The sequence below is a fragment of the Oncorhynchus kisutch genome, linkage group LG23 (genome assembly GCF_002021735.2).
Source record: "Oncorhynchus kisutch isolate 150728-3 linkage group LG23, Okis_V2, whole genome shotgun sequence".
Lineage (NCBI taxonomy): Eukaryota > Metazoa > Chordata > Actinopteri > Salmoniformes > Salmonidae > Oncorhynchus > Oncorhynchus kisutch.
Genome location: NC_034196.2, coordinates 23682422 through 23702376, shown reverse-complemented (window position 1 = coordinate 23702376; position 19955 = coordinate 23682422). Strand labels below are relative to the sequence as shown.

Below are 19955 nucleotides of genomic sequence, written 5' to 3'. Positions count from 1 at the left end.
AAAACATTCACTGAATGTGTCAAGACTTTCAGTAACACTGCTAGCTTATTTTTGGTCAACTTAAAAAAAAAACTCCAAAACACTGATAGGACAGATATAAATTAATTTCCTTAGAGCATTTTGTTGATGCTGAAATCCAAATATATTTGTTTTTAGATAACATTCTTAGAACATTCTCTAAACGTTACTAACGTTATCTTAACGTTCTCGGAACAATTTGAGAACATGACTAAGTAGAACCAACGGAAACATTATGCTTAAGTACTGAAAATCCCACAGAATGTTGTTTCTTAAGGTTCTCTGAACTATTTGAGAACATTCCCAATGTCAAACCAATGAGAACATTCCTAAAACATTACAAACATATAAATGAAATTTAACCATGTTTGAACTTTTAGGAAACGTTCTGTTAAAGTAATAAAAATAAAAAAAACATTTTTTTTGTCAAGTTCCTTAAATGTGCTGAGAATTTTCCAAAGCCAATCAACTATCCTGCACCATTCCCAGAAAGTTGTATGTAAAATAACTATATGACAAACACACTCACCAAGCTTTAAGAAACATATGGTTCTCAGAACTTTATGTGATTGCTGGGGAGAGATACCTTCAATGAGCCAATCAACAGGCAGGTAGCCTAGTGGTTAGAGCGTTAGACTTGCAACGGAAAGGTTGCGTTGTTCTGCCCCTGAACAAGGCAGTTAACCCACTAGGCCAGCATTGAAAATAAGAATTTGTTCTTAATTGACTTGCCTAGTTAAATAAAGGTAAAATACATTTAAAAGGTGTCAAAGAAATTGAAAACAGAGTTGAGGTAGCTCAGATGTGTGTCTGTTCTATTAAAGTGACCAGGATCAGTGTCAATGATGAGGAGATTACATTGACATGTTCAGGTTGATCATGGCTGAAAAGCATAGAGCCCCACAGTGGGGGTGACATAATACCCATAAAACCTAGCGGTCAAACAGGGAAATGGTTCAAATAGTTTTTCCAACAACATTTGAAAAAGTACTTAAAATAAGGGCTGTATTTCGTGTAGGTTTATCCTGGCGTGACATTTTGATAACCATGTAAATCTCTCTCAGACAATGTGACTTTTAACAATATATTCACCTGTATTTACCCCCTCCCCCCCAAATGAAATGCTAATCAGCTAATTCTACCATAGACAGTGATTCAAAAGGCACTCGCACATCTGAGCTATATCTTTGCTGCAGGTGCATGGTAACAATTGAATAACATGAAAGAGAAAGACAGTAAAATAATTGTCAACTTGTGTACCAAGATGACTGCAATCTTGTTACAAGAGTGTTGACAGCAACCTTACAGGCAGCAACACTTACTACAAACCACTTCCTTGCAAGGCGGATGAGGAAAGAAGTGTAGGGTCTAGCCCACACAAACAACCCATGTGGGTATGTGGATATAGGATGTGGTGCCTGTGGCATTAGAACTAGTGCTTTAATCTACATTGGAGCAAAGCAAACGTTCTACTTTGTAGTCTCAGAGAGAAGTATTCAAGTGGCAAAGAACTCAATTCTAGCTGACATTTTTTATAAATACAAATAAGCCTGTAAGGCATGTAACTTTCAGTGTGACAGTTTATTAGCAATGGGGAATTAAAAAACGGAATCAATAATAGATTACAGATGTCTAAAAAAAGAACAATAAGAAAATATTATTTAAGTTATTCAGTGAATTCAACTGCAGTCATCTGTATTGCATCAAGATACAAGCTTCCACACAAACGCACACAAAAGTGAATAAAAAAACACCCTTAAATTTTTTTTGAATATGCTTTTCACCTCATTCAGAAAACATCAAATACTTTTTAAATTTCGTAATAAGTTAAAACGGCCAAGTAGTGTTAACTTTACATTGAGGACAACTGTTAATTCAACCCAGTTTGTACTTGGGAATGCTTTTAACTCAATGGTCCTCTGACACGAGTAGTTGGGAGGCTCAACCATGGTCAAATGAGCCCAGGTACCTTAAAGGGATTCTCCGGTACTTTTTAGCCAGTAGTTCTAAAAGTAGCACCCACGAGCCAAAAGTGGTCCCCGAAAATTGCTTACTACATCACGTCGGCAGATTGTGCACCACGTCATTTCTCTCGTTCTCGCTCTGCTGTGTGATTCTTGCTAGCTGTCATTTAAAATGGCAAGGGGCTGAATCTCATTGGCTGGAACCTGAATTGCTAGGGTGCTGGCCCACATGGGAGGAAATGTAGGGGGGGGGGGGGGGGGAGAATGACAGCACAGCTTTTAGAAATCAGTCACTTTCAAACAACGGATTTCGTGGTTAATTGAGGTAAGACAGTAATTCAGCTCATAGATTATGTATGAACTACACTGACACATCCAGCCCAAAGCGGGATTAGTCACAAAAGTACCAGAGCATGTCTTTAAATCATTGACTAAACAGAGTGGAGCTATAAAAGGAGAGAAGGAAATAAGAATACATTGGCATCCTGCCTACTGTTAGCTAGGACAGACTGGCAACTCTTTACTTTGAGAAGTGTTCCCATACAGTACATAACAAGCTCTAGCTATGCTCAGTCTACGTTTGATCCAATTCATATTACAGCGAGACATCAGTGACCTTTATAATGTAGCCCAATTCTCTTATTTATGAACGAGTCCATTTCCATCAGATAACATATGACAAGGTGCAAACCGGGAACTGTAGAAATCATAACACCAACTTAACCAAAACATGACCAGTGTCCTAACAAAATCATGAAAATAGTGTTCCGTGTAAGTAGTTACACCGCTCCGCAATTCGCCATGAGTACATAGGGGAGTGTGAGACAAAATGGAACAGATCAATTGTCGGGTAACTTGGGGGGTAAAACGTCACCCTACCTCAGAATCACTCTGTGATGAGACAGATATACCTTTTTTTGTTGAGAAACAGTGGCAACCAGTGAAAGTGTTGGGGAAAGATTGTGACATGAAGTGGTTCCTGTAAGATGTACAGGCAGGGTGCGTGTTACACCGACTTACCCTAACTGGAAGGTTTACATTACACCGAGTGTACAAAACATTAAGAACACCTGCTCTTTCCATGTCATAGACTGATCAGGTGGATCCAAGGGAAAGCTATGATCCCTTATTGATGTCACCTGTTAAATCCACTTCAATTGGTGTAGAGGAAGGGGAGACGGGTTAAAAAGATTTTTAAGCCTCGACACAATTAAGACATGGATTGTGTGTGTGCCATTCAGAGGGTGAATGGGCAAGACAAAATATTTGACTGCCTTTGAACAGGGTATGGTGGTAGGTGCCAGGCACACTGTACTGTTTTGTGTCAAGAACTGCAACACTGCTGGATTTTTCTCAACAGTTTCCCGTGTATATAACTTCACACAACTGTGGGCTCCATTGTAACATGGAAGAGTCCGATGAATTGAGGCTATTCCGAGGGAAGGTGTTCCTAATGTTCTATACACTGTCTATTAGCCTTGATTCCTGGCAATGACTAGTACCATTTAAATGACTGTAGCTCATCTTAGCTGTGGAAACCTTATCAGATGCCTTTATGAGCAACAACAAAATGTTATGAAATATTCACATGGTATCTCAGTATAAGGAGAATATTCCAATGTACCAAAAACACAACTCATAAGTTCTCATACGTACTTATTTAACTACTTCAAAGCAAATGACGATTGTAAGCTTTTCCCATGTGTGGGAACATTCATCGCTAATATGATTTCCTATGCTGGAGGAAGGGGCTTTACTGTGTGTAGTACACTCAATGGCTTTGAAACCTTGTGGTTTTTATGGCATTGATGAAGGTTTAAACGCATTCCATTTTAGTAAGAGCCTCACATCCCGTTGTGCTTTGAAACCAGGGAGGATTTGCTGAACAGTAAGTGGTGGTTTTACCTTAATGCCCAAACTGTTAGCTTATCAGGCCAGCTCCCTGTGTTGTTCAGCCTATTTATGAATGGGTGTGCTACAGGTACCTCACTGTAAAACCAGAGACTGGCCGTGGTGGCCAACCATCACGCTTACAGAGTTTGGACACAATGGACTGAGAAATAATAAATGGCGGAAAAGACGTCAATGCGATTGAACTCTGACTTTGGGTCCTTCAAAAAGCACTAGAAGTCCTAGGTATTATTAATATTCCTAATGGGTCAATGCTCATTGTCATAATTGGCAAAAACAAGAGACAAACATGGCATTGATTCGTATGAAGTTATTATCTCTTTGGAATAAATATGGGCTAAAACAGCCCAGTTAGAACACCTATAGTTAGGCTGGACCCTCTGTCAGTCAGGTAAATCACCCTTACCCTCAAGTCATTGAGCTTAGCGACAAAATGGACAAAGCCAAAGGCATTTACAAAAGGCAATCCTGTTCTTGGCAGTATTCCAAATCCAAAACCATACACACATTATTGTTTCAGCTAGCTAAACATGAACTACAGTGTAACGTTGGAGGTAATGATGGTGTAGGCTACTGCAGCACAGAGTTCACATAGGACTGGGGTCAAGAGGCCAGAAGACTTGAGTATACAGGAAGTCACTAACCCAGGGAAAGTTGAAGGACAGTTCAACACATTGTCTAATACTCATGGCCTCAGTCTATCCACAGCCTAGTCTGAAGAATTCAATCAAGCGAGGTGTTCAGGCTTGAAGATGGGTCACGTCTCAAAGTACTTGTAGATGGCAGTGACGTAGGTCATCACACTCTGCCAGTCAGGCCTCTCTGTGTGCACCATCTCTCCAATGTCCTGAGAGAGAAAGAAAGACAAAAGAGAGACATGTTAGATGTATTGCAGTACAAAATGCACATCACACTGCATACTTTCTTTCGCTGCAAATTGTGTGTTTAGAATATTGTCAGTGAGAGACCGTGAGGAATAAAGTTCTGACCTAGGAGTCACACATCACAATACCTTCCACCAGAGAAAGGTTGCGAGGTGTTACTGCATCTTCTTAAAGGAGAATTGTGTCATTCCAAACTTCATCCGCAATGTTATATTCCATATGTGCGACTCGAGCCTGTTCTATTCTCCATGCTAGAACGGACGGAGATGTATCGCTCAAGTCAAAACAAAATGGAATAGAATGTTGTGGATAATGTTCGGAATGACAATTTGGTGTACAACATCTAAACACCCGCATCACTATACTGAGAGCTTTTCTGTTTCTGAAAGGAGGTATTTTGGTGGTTTTTGGATTATTTGTTCATGTTTATTCAGAGCCCCTGTACTGAATCACGGGTTAGGTTAAGTTCCTCAAAAAATGTGCCGGGACCCTTCTGTAACATGCCATTTACATCACAAATATAGATTTGGTTGTAAAAATAAAGCTAAATTATAATTTAATATCTAAAGGGTTGTAAAATTGACAAGAGGCAAGACGCAGAGTGAAAGTGTCTTTTGTTTCAGTAGTAAATCTCCTCCCCCTCCGTCGGCACTCTGGAGTGGATCACCCACAAATGAAACCCAGTCTGTCTCTTGTTAAGATGAAATCAACTGGCCTTGGTGTGACACTGCTCTTAAGTCAGCTGTAGCTGCTTGTCATGAGCACATCTTATTTTATTGGCTACAGCCAGCCAATCTATGTACTGTTGGTGTGCATTGCTGCTGAACTATATAATCAGCCCTGTCTTTCTGTTGCCTAGTCTTTCTAGTCCAGCCTTACAAAGGGGAGGAAGGGATATGGGAACATGTCTCTCACCCCTCCAGCCATATAAAGCATCTTGGTCATTTCATTCTACACTTTTGAGTGGTAGTCAAATATCAGTTCATTTTAGCTCGGACACCAACCAATGAGGACTTGATCCCGACACTTTCAGCGGCCTGGAAAGCCAGTGTGAAATTTCGCTTCTGAAGGAAAAGGGAGAAAATACATTTGATGAACGAACTACATGTATATAATTTCCACACTAAGAACCTTCTGGTCAGTGGACTGAGGGGGTCCATCTCACCTTGTCCTGGCTGGAGAGCTCCAGGTAGGGAATGTGGGCAGGCAGGTAGGTGTGGAGAACAGCACAGAAGGCCAGCCCGTCGTTCCAGCTGCTGCTGAAGTTGGTGATATCAATGTTCTGGAGAGAGGAGAGAAAGAGCATAACACTAAAGGCCCTCTAATAGCAGCCCTAGCAGTGTTTCCTCTACAGAATGTGTAGCAGTTGGAGAAGAGGTTGTTTTGCTGACTCCATCTAAAATAGAATTTCCAACTCCAGAAATGTGTCTAACAACATATTGGTAAAATGATTTTAACATGTTGGACCATGGCATGAATATAGCCTATGCACAGTCCATATTATAAGGTATGCTATTAGCAAAAAGCATTGTCACCTGTAGCCCAGCTGATGCAGCATAGTGGCTATAAATAAATAGGCTGAAGCATTGGGTTCCCCACCTGCATTTACCCTATTATTAGGTAGATCCCAAATATGATATTTGAACTAGTTAGCATCAAATTGATACATTTTGTCCCAAAACAGTGCATATGCACAGAATTCCAAACATTAGGAACACTGTCCTAATATTGAGTTACCCCTTCATGTCACCATTTTCCCCTGCAACACTTTCCCTGCTTACCACTACTCTTGCTCAACTCAAAATATGCATCGGTCTCATCACAATTTTACCCCCCAAGTTACCCTATAATTGACCTGTTACATTTAGCCTCACTCTCCCCTTCGCACTCATGGCGAATTGCGGAGCGGTATAACATGCTTAACCATGATGCTGCTAAATTGTGAAGTTTGAGCATATTTAGAAGTGGAAAGCTGAGATTCCTCTTTCTAACGATGACCATTAAAACGTCTTCTGTCCCGTGATGGGATTAAGAATAGATGTTTATTGACTGCAGGTCAGAAAGCATGTTTCCTTCCCTATGACACTCGCAACTTGAATACACCTTGAGGAATATGTATCTTGCGTAGAACACACAACAACAAGCCGGCTAGGAAATAGACAAACTATTCTACTAAGGGGTTGTCTGTTTTTTTATTCATGATGTTTTACGTCGCATGCAGTCACAGTGTCCCAAATGTTGATTGAGACGTTCAGAAATGTAACAGATGTTTGACTATCACTAATGTCATTGGTAAAGTAATAAAGAGGGTGAAATATTTGGGGTAGATGTTCCTAAAACAGATTATTTATATATATAATAAAGAATAAAGAATAAAAAGGCTTATTCATTCACAATTTTTGTTTTATCATACCATCCTATTTGTTTATGTATTATTATACTCTTATTGAGTACTAGATCGTATGGGTTGGAAAGTGTTTTTCTCCAATATAAATAAACAATTCCAGCAGAAAGCCAAAGGTCATAGCTTTCTAGCGGAAAACACTACTACATTAATAAAATATTGCCCTCTTTCTAGATGAATAAAAGCATAGTGAAACAGTGCGGCTGTCATTTAGCCACGGCGCAGCGCCACAAAAGACTGCAGAGGAAACACTGAGCCCGAGGCCATTCTTATGTTTCACCATGTCATCCCCAACAGCTGTCAACAGTAGATGATGCAAACTGTGGTCTTTCAAAGTGTTAGAACGTACTAGTTTTAGCACACTAGTGTTTCTTCACACTAACTTGCACTCAAGTGAGAGAGTCCATTGTATTAGCTTCACTACTTTATCACTATGTGTTTGCTTAGTGGACAAGTTTATCTCCATCGACTTGCATCCCACGGCTCCCCTCTCTAACCCACATAATATACAACGGGAAGCTATTTAGGGCCGACTGTGTGTGTGTGTGTGTGTGTGTGTGTGTGTGTGTGTGTGTGTGTGTGTGTGTGTGTCTGGGCCTTTATAGCCCTGTTGTTATGACCAGGTACGGTAGGTAGGGGGGATTCATGTTCGGTTGGCTTAACCTTTTTAATGTGCCACACGGATGGATGCCCTTCAATTGGGATGCACACACACACACACACACCTCACGTGCGTCCAAATACTATGTGTGTGTGTCTCTCTAGAAAGTGCTGTGGAAAGAGACTTATTCTTGTTCCATGACTATAAATGGCTTTGTAGTCAGCCCACTACAGTGTATTTGGAAAGTATTCAGACCCCTTGACTTTCTCTGCTTTGTGTTATGTTACAGCCTTATTCTAAAATGGATTAAATAAAACAAATCCTCATTGATCTACACACAATACCCCATAATGACAATGCAAAAACAGGTTTAGAAATTATTTGAAAATGTACTACAAATAAAAACAAGAAATACATCAGTATTCAGACCCCTTACTATGAGACTCCAAACTGAGCTCAGGTGCATCCTGTTTCCATTGATTATCCTTGAGATGTTTCTACAACTTGGAGTCCTCCTGTAGTAAATTAAATTGATTGGACATGATTTGGAAAGGCACACGCCTGTCTCTATAATGTCCAAGGTTGATAGTGCATGTCAGAGCAAAAACCAAGCCATGAGGTCGAAGGAATTGTCCGTAAGACCTCCGAGACAGGATTGTGTCGAGGCACAGATCTGGGGAAGCGTACAAAAACATTTCTGCAACATTGAAGGTCCCCAAGATCACAATGGCCTCCATTATTCTTAAATGGAAGTTTGGAACCACCAAGACTCTTCCTAAAGCTGGCCGCCCAGCCAAACTGAGCAATCAGGGGAGAAAGGCCTTGGTCAGGGAGGTGACCAAGAACCCGATGGTCACTCTGACAGAGATCCAGAGTTCCTCTGTGGAGATAGGAGAACCTTCCAGAAGACAACTATCTCTGCAGCAATCCACCAAACCGGCTGCGCGCGCGTGTGCGCACCATCGTGCATAAATGTATTTTGACCCCCTACACCAAACGCGATCATGACACGCAGGTTATAATATCAAAACAAACTCTGAACCAATTGCATTCATTTGGGAACAGGTCGAAAAGCATTAAACATTTATGGCAATTTAGCTAGTTAGCTTGCACTTGCTAGCTAATTTGTCCTATTTAGCTAGCTTGCTGTTCCTAGCTAATTTATTTATTTTACATGAAATGCACAAGGTCCGCTACTCTGACAATTAATCCATACATAAAACGGTCAAACGAATCGTTTCTAGTCATCTCTCCTCCTTCCAGGCTTTTTCATCTTTGAACTTATATGGCGATCGGCATCTAAACTTTCATAGTATTACTACACCGACCAGCAACACAGTTCGTCTTTCAGTCACCCACGTGGGTATAACCAATGAGGAGATGGCACGTGGGTACCTGCTTCTATAAACCAATGAGGAGATGGGAGAGGCAGGACTTGCAGCGCGATCTGTGCCAGAAATAGAAAGGAGTTCTATTTTAGCCCTTGGCAACGCAGACGCTCGTTGACGCACGCGACCAGTGTGGGTACAATAATTGAATAACATAGATTTCTAAATGTATTTTGCACTCGCGTGTGGTCAGCCTATTAGACTGATACTTTCTGAATGCACTGTAGGAATGTTAGATGACAGCTTCCACTACCAGAGACGATGGAAACTCAGTAATCCCATCCCAACCTTCTCACCCCCTAGGGCACTATATAGGGAATAGGATGCCATTTGGGACGCAGTCCCTGTCTACAGCGAGGCAGTCCTCAACTCTCTACTAAGGGTCACAGGGGACCTGTGTCAATTATCAGAGAAGCCGAGAGTCAGGGGACATGGGCAGAAGGAAATGGTCCAGACACTAGGGCGCCATTACACAAGGAACACTGCAGTGTGGAGCAGGGAAGAGGGGAGAGTGCCTGGGGGCTCCTCCAAGAGGTGTCATTGCTCTCTGTGGGACCCCAATTCACTGTCTCTCTAGGACACAGCACCTGTGTCATTGGTGTTAACCAGGACTACACATGCTGCGGGCAAAGAAACTCTGGCTCACCATAGTTAGTGACTACACAGGTTATTAAAGTGCATCTTTTCCTCAGAACCTTTTTCCACAATGAAACTTTTGAGAAAGGACTGTTAAAATGCAAACAAACGTAGCAACAAGGAACACATACATATGTGCTAGGTTGAAGGTAAGTATTCTCTCTGCATCCCCTTGCTTTACCAGTGTTGGCAGAAAAATATATGAACCACCGATGGATAGAGCTGGAGAGTAAAAGCAACAGGACGAGCTCAGCAGAGAACATTAAGGTACAATCTGTGGGAAAACAGGGCTGAGCTACAGTAGGAGATGCATGGCTGGTAGCAGTGTTTACAGTGAGCATGGCTCCTAGCAGCACCAGAGCACAGGTAATGAACACATTAACTACAGTACTCCTGAAAACAATGACAAAAAGGGGTAAGAGACAGAGACAGAGAACATTTACAACTTGGAGAGGAGACAGGGGACTGCCCCTGCCAGAAACCAACAGAAAAGACGAAAAAGTAGAGAGGCTATTTAACATAGAAAGACAAGGCCTTTAATACTATTTCCCAAACTGAACGGCTAAGAACGCTTGTGCTACAACAGAGACTATAATCCTCTATTTTTTTTTACCCTACACAGTTCCCCACAATGCCCATCTGTGCCAACGTGCCCTTGCCCATACCGTCAGAGTTTCAGCGAGAGGAGAGGTCAAGTTGGCAGAGGAGAGGCCGGGACTAGGGCGAAGTCTGGCACACTTCCTGGAGAGGGCAAAGCCTAACTGCTACCATGGTAACTACACAGGGAATCCTTAATGCTGCCTGGTGGGTAAACATCTTAAAAGCCTGGAAGGGGATCTGATTGGAAACGAACAGGAAGGAAACACAGCGTTTACCATCTGTGTTTGCAGCTATTCCATAGAGAGCATAAGGCGTTACTGATCAAAACAGTAACGGTAATGATCTGATATTCTTCCCTGCATCCAAACCTGTTGAGAAACCAAACATTGTCCAATGGGATGGAGTAAGTAGTCGCCTAAGTTGGTGTGTGCATGCACGTGTGTGTCTTACCGCCAGCCTGTACCCTCCACCCTTTTCCCACCCTGTTGGTTATTACCAGGTATCCTTCAGTCTTCTTCTGGCACCACTTCAGCAGGGCGTTCCTCTTGGACCCCCCATACTCCCTGGCCAGTGCAGACAGGGCGTCTTTTCTCTCCTCCCTATGGACACACAGAAGGACATGAAAGAACACAGGAACAGAAAGAATAAAGCAGACACATAGGGGCGGTTTTACAGACACATTTTTAGCCTGATCTTGGACTAAAAAGTATTGGCAAAGGAGATTCTCCATTAAGCTTGCTTTTCAGTCCAGCACTAGGCTATATCTGTGTCTGACAAACTGCCTCAGTGCACCTTTCAGAAGAGGAAAATCTACAACACATCAGCGTGGCATTGAAAACCTCAAAAATACAATGTGTTTTTTTTTGTTCATCCCCAACATTCACCGACTAGCAAGTCAAGCTGTGGACAAAATACTATTTAATGAAGCTGCCAGTTGAGGACTTATGAGGCGTCTGTTTCTCAAACTAGACACTTGTCCTCTTGTTCAGTTGTGCACCGGGCCTCCCACTCTTTCTATTCTGGTTAGAGCCAGTTTGTGCTGTTCTGGGAAGGGAGTAGTACACAGCATTGTACCAGATCTTCAGTTTCTTGGCAATTTCTCAAATGCAATAGCTTTCATTTCTCAGAACAAGAACACACTGACGAGTTTCAGAAGAAAGTTTTGTTTCTGGCCATTTTGAGCCTGTAATCGAACCCACAAATGCTGATGCTCCAGATACCCAATAAGTCTAAAGGCCAGTTATATTGCTTCTTTAATCAGGACAACAGTTTTCAGCTGTGCTAACATCATTGCAAAATGATTTTCTAATGATCAATTAGCCTTTTAAAAGTATAAACTTGGATTAGCCAACAACGTGCCATTGGAACACAGGACTGATGGTAGCTGAATGGGCCTCTGTTCGCCGATGTAGATATCAGCCGTTTCCAGCTACAATAGTCATTTACAACAAACCTCTTGAAGCTAGGGGGCACTATTTTTATTTTTAGAAAAATAACATTCCCAAAGTAAACGGCCTATTTCTCAGGACCAGATGCTAGAATACGCATATAATTGACAGCTTAGGATAGAAAACTCTAAAGTTTCCAAAACTGTAAAAAATATTGTCTGTGAGTATAACAGAACTGATATTGCAGGCGAAATATATATATATATATATATATATATATAGGCAGGCACACACAGAGAGAGAGAGTCCATACCGTAAGCGTCCCCTTGCGGAGGGGGTGACTGAGGCAGTGGGGGAGGAGGCAGCTGAAAGGGAGGAGGTGATGAGGGAGGCCGAGGCAGTGTTCTCTGAGGCAGACATGTCCCTCTTCAGCTCCTCACTGCACCTTCGGGACACTGGGGACAAGACAGGAGAAAGGTCACTTACTGGAACATGGGTCACTGTGATGACTGAAGAAGTAGTTAACCACAGTGTTATCTGCACCACAATCACATTACTTTCACTATCAAGCCACAATAAAGTAATTTGGAGCACAGCACACAGTCGCAAATGTATGATACAGCATCAGACAGGTGCATATAGTAAACACACACCTGAGAGGGACTTGGAGTCCATGTTGGGGACCCTCTGGAGGGCAGAGGGGGTCCCAGGTGAGGCCCGGAGCAGGTGATCTGCTGTTGGGGATGGAGAACACAGTCCCTAGTACTCTAAATGAACCCTTAAATTAACTAAATATGGAAGTATGTTAGTTGAAGCAGGGGGCAAGTCATAACCCCGATCCATAAAATCATCCAGCCAGTAAATAAGCACACTTCAGAGCCCAAGTTATTACATTAATACCCGTTAATGCAAACAGACTTTTCCTAAATATAAAACTAGAGCTTTGTGAGGCTCACAGTTGGCTGCTTTTGTGCCAAGCTAAGTGGAAAAACTGAGTGTGAGCTGAGTTAGCAACGGTGGCTCGTAAGAAGTGTGTGAACAGGCATCTACATCCACTGTGGCATGCTCTTTTTACTCCTTGTCTGCATCCAAAATGGCACCCTATTCCCCATTAAATGCACTACTTTTGACCAGGCCTATAGAGCTCTATATAAAATGGAGGAATAGGATGCCATTTAGGGCAAAGCCCTGTTGTCTGAGCCTGTGGCCTCCCCACCGATGGCTGTCTGCGCTGGGCTGCTATATGAACCCCATGTGATTGCAGTGCCTGCTATATGAACCCCATGTGATTGCAGTGCCTGTAGCCTCCCCACCGATGGCTGTCTGCACTGGGCTGCTATATGAACCTGATGTGATTGCAGTGCCTGTAGCCTCCCCACCGATGGCTGTCTGCGCTGGGCTGCTATATGAACCTGATGTGATTGCAGTGCCTGTAGCCTCCCCACCGATGGCTGTCTGCACTGGGCTGCTATATGAACCCCATGTGATTGCAGTGCCTGCAATATGAACCCCATGTGATTGCAGTGCCTGCTATATGAACCCCATGTGATTGCAGTGCCTGCAATATGAACCCCATGTGATTGCAGTGCCTGCTATATGAACCCCATGTGATTGCAGTGCCTGCAATATGAACCCCATGTGATTGCAGTGCCTGCAATATGAACCCCATGTGATTGCAGTGCCTGCTATATGAACCCCATGTGATTGCAGTGCCTGCAATATGAACCCCATGTGATTGCAGTGCCTGCAATATGAACCCCATGTGATTGCAGTGCCTGCAATATGAACCCCATGTGATTGCAGTGCCTGCAATATGAACCCCATGTGATTGCAGTGCCTGTGGCCCTTCATCCATTATTACACCTGACACTCAAGATAGGAGGTCAGTCTCCCATCTGCTACACACCGCTCTACTATTCCAACCTCCTAGCTATACATGGACATCAGGACGGCAGTGACGGACTTGCTTCGGTCTTGTGGTGTTCATCTGTGAGGTCATGGTGCAGTGAGGTAAACCAACTAAACTAGGTGAACGCACTGACTCCCTGGACAAGTGTCTCCTAAATAACTCAAATGTAAATATGTCTGTTCTGTTGGACAACCATTAAATGATATGAATGAAGACAGTGTTGTACCCACCTGGCATAGTGAGGTCTGTGTAACTGGACCTCTTGTCCACCATGGAGGATGGGGGTTTGGGGGTCGACGCAGTGTGCCTCTGAAACATAGCACAATTGAAGAGAATCAGACATTACACACTAGCATATACAGCAACATTGTTCATTAATGAGGACAGTATAACAGAACTACTCCAGAAGTAGGGTATCCAATCAAAAATGCATATTTTGTCCAATGGGTAAAATAATGTTAATTGTATATATACTCCTAAGAAAACCATTATCACCCGTTCCAAAGTTATTGGAGTTTTTACCATTGTAGGATCGGATGGCCAAAATTAGGGAGACTAAATCAGAGGCCGGAAAAAAAAAAGGGGCCAAAAATGTTTTCTAAAATATCTGGAAAATAGCATTGCGTCAGCTAGGCTGGATGCAGTGGGAGAATTAAGTCTGACTGACAGGCTTCACATTTGAACTTGTCATCTTTCTTCTATAACCCGGAGGACAAAGAAAGAAAAAAGAGGTTAGATATATATCGATTGAGACATGACATAGTATTTTCAGTTAGGTGTACACTCTTCAGATTAATGTGAAATTCTTGTTCTTTCGCGAAGATTTCACAAAAAACAAGCATATCTTTGTGAAATGTCAATGGAGCAAAGAGCATACCGCAAGCTTTTTATTTTCAAAGCCTTTCTAACAAGAGGGAACAACTTTGCAGACGACCACAAGAACATGTCAAATCCTCGAAAGTGTCTGTGGGAAAGAGGTACCGTAATTGCTGGACTATTAAGCGCACCTGAATATAAACCGCACCCACTGAATTATTTAAAAAATATGTATTTTGTACATAAATAGGCCGCACATGTCTATAAGCCGCAGGTGCCTACCGGTACATTGAAACAAATAAACTTTACACAGCCGTTAAACGAAACACGGCTTGTAACAAAAATTAAACAGTAGCCTACCAAGAAAGTCATTGGTCACTATCTTCCTCCTCCTGTGCACTGAAACCACTGAAGCCATCTCCTTCGGTGTCGGAGTTGAATAGCCTCAGAATTGCTTCATCCGATGTTGGGTCGTTTTCATTGTCGCTCTCGTCACTTTCATCCGGAGGCAAATACCCCGCTGAGCTCATGCTGCCCCTTCAACACGCAGCAGTCCAGCCTTTCGAAACCCGTTGATGATAGTGGATTTTTTGACAATGCTCCACGCTGTCAGGACCCACTGGCACACTTGACCATAAGTTGCTCTTCGCATGCGGCCCGTTTTAGTTAAGGATTTCTCCCCACTTGTCATCCAAGCCTCCCACTGAAAAAGGAGCGCCACCTTAAATGCACGATTTACACTGATGTCGAGTGGCTGCAAATACTTTGGGCCATCTGCTTTTCTTCCCTCTGAAAGCTGTTGTCTTTTTGCACTGAGTCAGTTCTTCACGCTGCTTTCCAACGTCTTATCATCGACTCATTAAGGCCATGTGACGGTGCTCAGTTTTTTGGCGGCATGAATCTTGTGAAAGCGGGAAAAATCCATAAATCAGCCGCGTCATTGTATAAACCGCGAGGTTCAAATCATGGGAATAAAGTAGCGGCTTATAGTCCGGAAATTACGGTACTGCTCTGTCACATCTTGGTACTTATTATCGGATGTATTAGGTTACGAAATCTGACTTTTTGGATATATATATATTTTTTAAATGTATCTGTTATTTGACCAGGTAAGTTGACTGAGAACACATTCTCATTTACAGCAACAACCTGGGGAATAGTTACAGGGGAGAGGAGGGGGGTGAATGAGCCAATTGTAAACTGGGGATTATTAGGTGACCATGATGGTCTGAGGGTCAGATTGGGAATTTAGCCAGGACACCGGGGTCAACACCCCTACTCTTATGATAAGTGCCATGGGATCTTTAATGACCTCAGAGAGTCAGGACACCCGTTTAACGTCCCATCCGAAAGACGGCACCCTACATAGGGCAATGTCCCCAATCACTGCCCTGGGGCATTGGGATATTTTATTTTTTAGACCAGAGGAAAGAGTGGCCCTACTGGCCCTCCAACACCACTTCCAGCAGCATCTGGTCTCCCATCCAGGGACTGACCAGGACCAACCCTGCTTAGCTTCAGAAGCAAGCCAGCAGTGGTATGCTATATAATATATAGATATAATGTTAATGATATGTTAGAGAAAGACCCCACTGAACGATTCAGAACATGAAGAATCATATTTGTCTTGGTAAAATGTATTTTATAACATAAGGAAGTGAAATTTCATCACCACAGCGCGATTTCAACCACTCTGGGCAGAGAGGGTGGACACCCTATATTAGAGCTACCCGACATTATACATCGGGTTAGGACTGGGTAGGGCCTGTTTTTTCATTAAGAAGTTGGGTACAGGTAGGGCTCAGTTATCACTAACATTTTGAATCGGAGCCATTTTCTCATGCTCATAACATATCTCATCATTGAGCAGAGCTGACCCCATTTAGAGCTGACCCCATTTAGGCGACTGGTCGATTGTTTGGTCGATAGGCTGTTGGTCGACCAAGATTTTTGTAGTCGAGCAGTGGCAAATATATATATTTTTTAATTATGACACAGAAGACACGCCTGTGAATCAGATGGGTGGACTAAAACGGACCAGTTTTTTTCTTCTTCTGGTTAGGCTTTATTGATCTCTGGCCCCCTCTTTAGTAATTTGTTTGTATTCATTTTAAAATTACAGTGCTTAAAGCATCAGACAAGCTCAGTAGCCTACATATAGTTGATTTTATTCAAATATATGGTGTGTCTATATATGGAAAAATACCCTTTTTAAAATTTAAACCAATCGCTTGGTCGAAAGAACAGATAACTCTCGGTCAACAGTTGTTTTTTTCTAGCTTGAAATATACTTATTTATGTTACCATACTAGAATGTATTGATTACTTTACATTAATATATGTTGGGGTCAAAGGAGGATGGATAAGAACACGGTGCATGGAAAGTTACTGAGGGAGACAAGGTTGGGAGGCAGGCAGTTTACATTCTGTCAAACAGGTTATTGTTAAATCTCATGGATCCTATAGAGGAAGGCAAAAGGCAACAGTCTGGTTTCAGTCACTGATAAGGTAGGACAGCCACGGATTAGGGAGGAGTGAGAAGGAATATTCCTATCACACACACACACACACACACACACACACACACACACACACACACACACACACTTCAAATCAAGTTATTGGTCACATACACATTTTTAGCAGATGTTACTGTGGGTGTTGCGAAAGCCTTGTGTTCCTAATTCCAACTGTGCAACAGTGCAGTAGGTACCTAACAATTCACAACAATACACACAAATCTAAAAGTAAATGAATGGAATTAAGAAACCTAAATATTAGATTGAGCAATGTAGGAGTGGCATTGACTAAAATACAGTACAATAGAATACAGTATATACATATGAGATGAATAAAGCACTAAGTAAACATTAAACTGACTAGTGTTCCATTATTAAAGTGACTAGTGTTCCATTATTAAAGTGACCAGTGTTCCGTTATTAAAGTGGCAGTAGCCTCTAATGTGCAGGGCTGAGTAACCAAGTAACCGGGTGCTAGTACTTACATGCCTACGAAGGTTCTAGCAGGAGGTTAGACCATGACTACACCAGTAAAAGGAACCAATTACATTCCTGACCAGCAGCAGAGATGCATTGGCTATCTAGATGTGCAAGGAGTTGACTCCTAGTAGAAGGGTATAAATATACGTGCTTGTGTAAACAAGTCTTTGTCTTTACAGCTGTTTGACCCAGTGGGTGAATGAACTTGGTTTGAGCTTTTTTTCGAGTCATCCATTTGAGTTTTTACTCTGTTCAAAACAGTTGGCGTTGCCGTCAGGATTCACCACGATTCACAGTCAAACTAGAGAGTCCGAATCAGTGAAACAGGAGCCAGCACCAAAAACAAGGTAGGCACAGTTCCTACACCTGTTAGAGTTGTAGGTTGAACCAATAATAGGATATGGACCGAGAAAACCAGAGCTTATTCAATAGTCCCATTGTATTATGACCGGTCGTAGATTTATGGTATAGGGTAATTCCGAGCAGGCTGGTACCTGTGGGGGGTAAGTCCTAGGGGGTAAATCCTGAGTGGGTTGGTTTCTGCTAGCTTCATATAAGCATAGGGTAAGTCCCGGAAAGTAAGCCGAGCAAGCTGTTCCCTGCAGAAGGTAAATCCTAGGGGGTAAATCCTGAGTGGGTTGGTTTCTGCTAGCTTCATATAAGCATAGGGTAAGTCCAGGAAAGTAAGCCGAGCAAGCTGTTCCCTGCAGAAGGTAAATCCTGGGGGTAAATCCTGAGTGGGTTGGTTTCTGCTAGCTTCATATAAGCATAGGGTAAGTCCAGGAAAGTAAGCCGAGCAAGCTGTTCCCTGCAGAAGGTAAATCCTAGGGGGTAAATCCTGAGTGGGTTGGTTTCTGCTAGCTTCATATAAGCATAGGGTAAGTCCAGGAAAGTAAGCCGAGCAAGCTGTTCCCTGCAGAAGGTAAATCCTAGGGGGTAAATCCTGAGTGGGGTTGGTTCCCTGCTAGACCCATAAAGGGGGAGTGAAAGCCCAGCCGCGGTGGCTGTAAGGGGGTAGTGTGTGTGTGGTTAAATGTGCATGCTTGTGTACTAGTACGGTAGGTTGTAGAGAAGTAGTCCACGGGTAGAAAAGCTCAAATATAATATTTGAAAGTTGTTTGAACATGATGTGTGTATTTAGCAGTAGCAATAAGGAGAGAGGGTGGTTTATGCCCTATTGGGTTGGGGAACCTGTGTTGTCAACAACAGTGATATTTGAAGCATGACACTGGTATAAGACATTAGGTCTCCTGTATTCTCCAGTAGTAAAATTGACAGATGCTTCAGTACTGGTTCTAATACAAAGTATTAGGCCCCCGTGACCAAATTATTAGGCACCTATACCTTAACTACTATCCAGGAAGTGAGTATCACTTTTTTTTAAATTGCCGTGTATTAGAGCCGCGAGTGAGGAAAACCCCCTGGACACCGCCGGGAGAGGTGTTGGAATAATAACTATTGAAATGGCGACCGACGACCCAAACTCTCCCTGTAAGAAAAGATTAAAGCCATAGAGGCGCTGAAAGAGGACCAATTTGGCTCCAATATGGGAAAAATCTTGCAAACTGGATAAGATTGTAATTTTCCGTCAGCAGACCAATCTAATAAAGAATTCAGAGATGATATTGTGAGTTGGCACAATGACATACAATACAAATCTAAAGGGCAATAAATCAGCGTGTTGATGTCAGCAGGCTATCAACCAAAAAGCTAAACCGATAAAACCAAAGTTAGTAGATAGCATCAAAAAGACCGGATACGTGAGTATATTGATAGAATGTGTTCGTCTGCTTTGATGGCAGGTTTGAAACCTGTTATCAAAATGGCTATTGTGGGGGTAGTGGACAAACATTTTCACTGGGATGAAATAGTGCAGGAGGTTTTGAGAGTGGAATCTAATTCCGCTCACCAAGCATCCTTGAATGTGGTTGATAAAGCCACAGTGAAAGTCACTAACAGTGGGTTTAACAGTCAAGGTAAGATAAAGAAACAGAGGAAAGGGCAGAAAACCTGTGCTAAGACGCAGGGCGATAGAACCCCGTTTTAGATGTGGGACCATCGGTCATTGGAAGAATGAGTGTACGGTAGTACTGGAGCCTACTGCACCCGCTCCCTATGGAGGGAATGCTGCGACGCATGTGTTCGCAGCATTAACAACAGACAGATTAGCAGGGGTGCTTGACATAGGCTACATTTACAACAGGAAAAAGTATTACAATTAGTAGGGTAACAGGGGCAGAATCGAAAGCTATATGACTACTACCCATGTCTCTGACCATAGAACCAGTAACAGCCAGATCATTTTACATGGCGACGGGTGTGTAACCAATTTTGAGGTTGGATAATCTATGCGAAATGACAGGGAAAATGGATTCTAAAAAGTAACAAGTTAAAGTTGGCACGGACAAAAACTCCTTGCAAACTCAGAAAACCTTGG

General features: G+C 42.5%; 1 protein-coding gene across 3 annotated transcripts in view; it reads right to left on the bottom strand.

The window, feature by feature from the left end:
• Positions 1 to 1579: 1579 nt before the first annotated feature.
• LOC109868610 (cytospin-A) overlaps positions 1580 to 19955 on the bottom strand; it is a 42250-nt gene continuing 23874 nt past the window's right edge. For 2 of the 3 annotated variants that reach the window (XM_031802533.1, XM_020458293.2), the window contains exons 9-15: positions 13934 to 14012; positions 12448 to 12528; positions 12108 to 12249; positions 10903 to 11005; positions 5943 to 6059; positions 5782 to 5841; positions 1580 to 4740 (exon numbers count right to left, since the gene is read on the bottom strand). In XM_031802533.1, coding sequence (XP_031658393.1) covers positions 4651 to 4740; positions 5782 to 5841; positions 5943 to 6059; positions 10903 to 11005; positions 12108 to 12249; positions 12448 to 12528; positions 13934 to 14012 — 672 coding nt within the window. In that variant the 3' untranslated portion in view covers positions 1580 to 4650. The remainder of the gene's footprint in view (positions 4741 to 5781; positions 5842 to 5942; positions 6060 to 10902; positions 11006 to 12107; positions 12250 to 12447; positions 12529 to 13933; positions 14013 to 19955) is intronic. The other variant, XM_031802534.1, reaches the window with a different exon arrangement.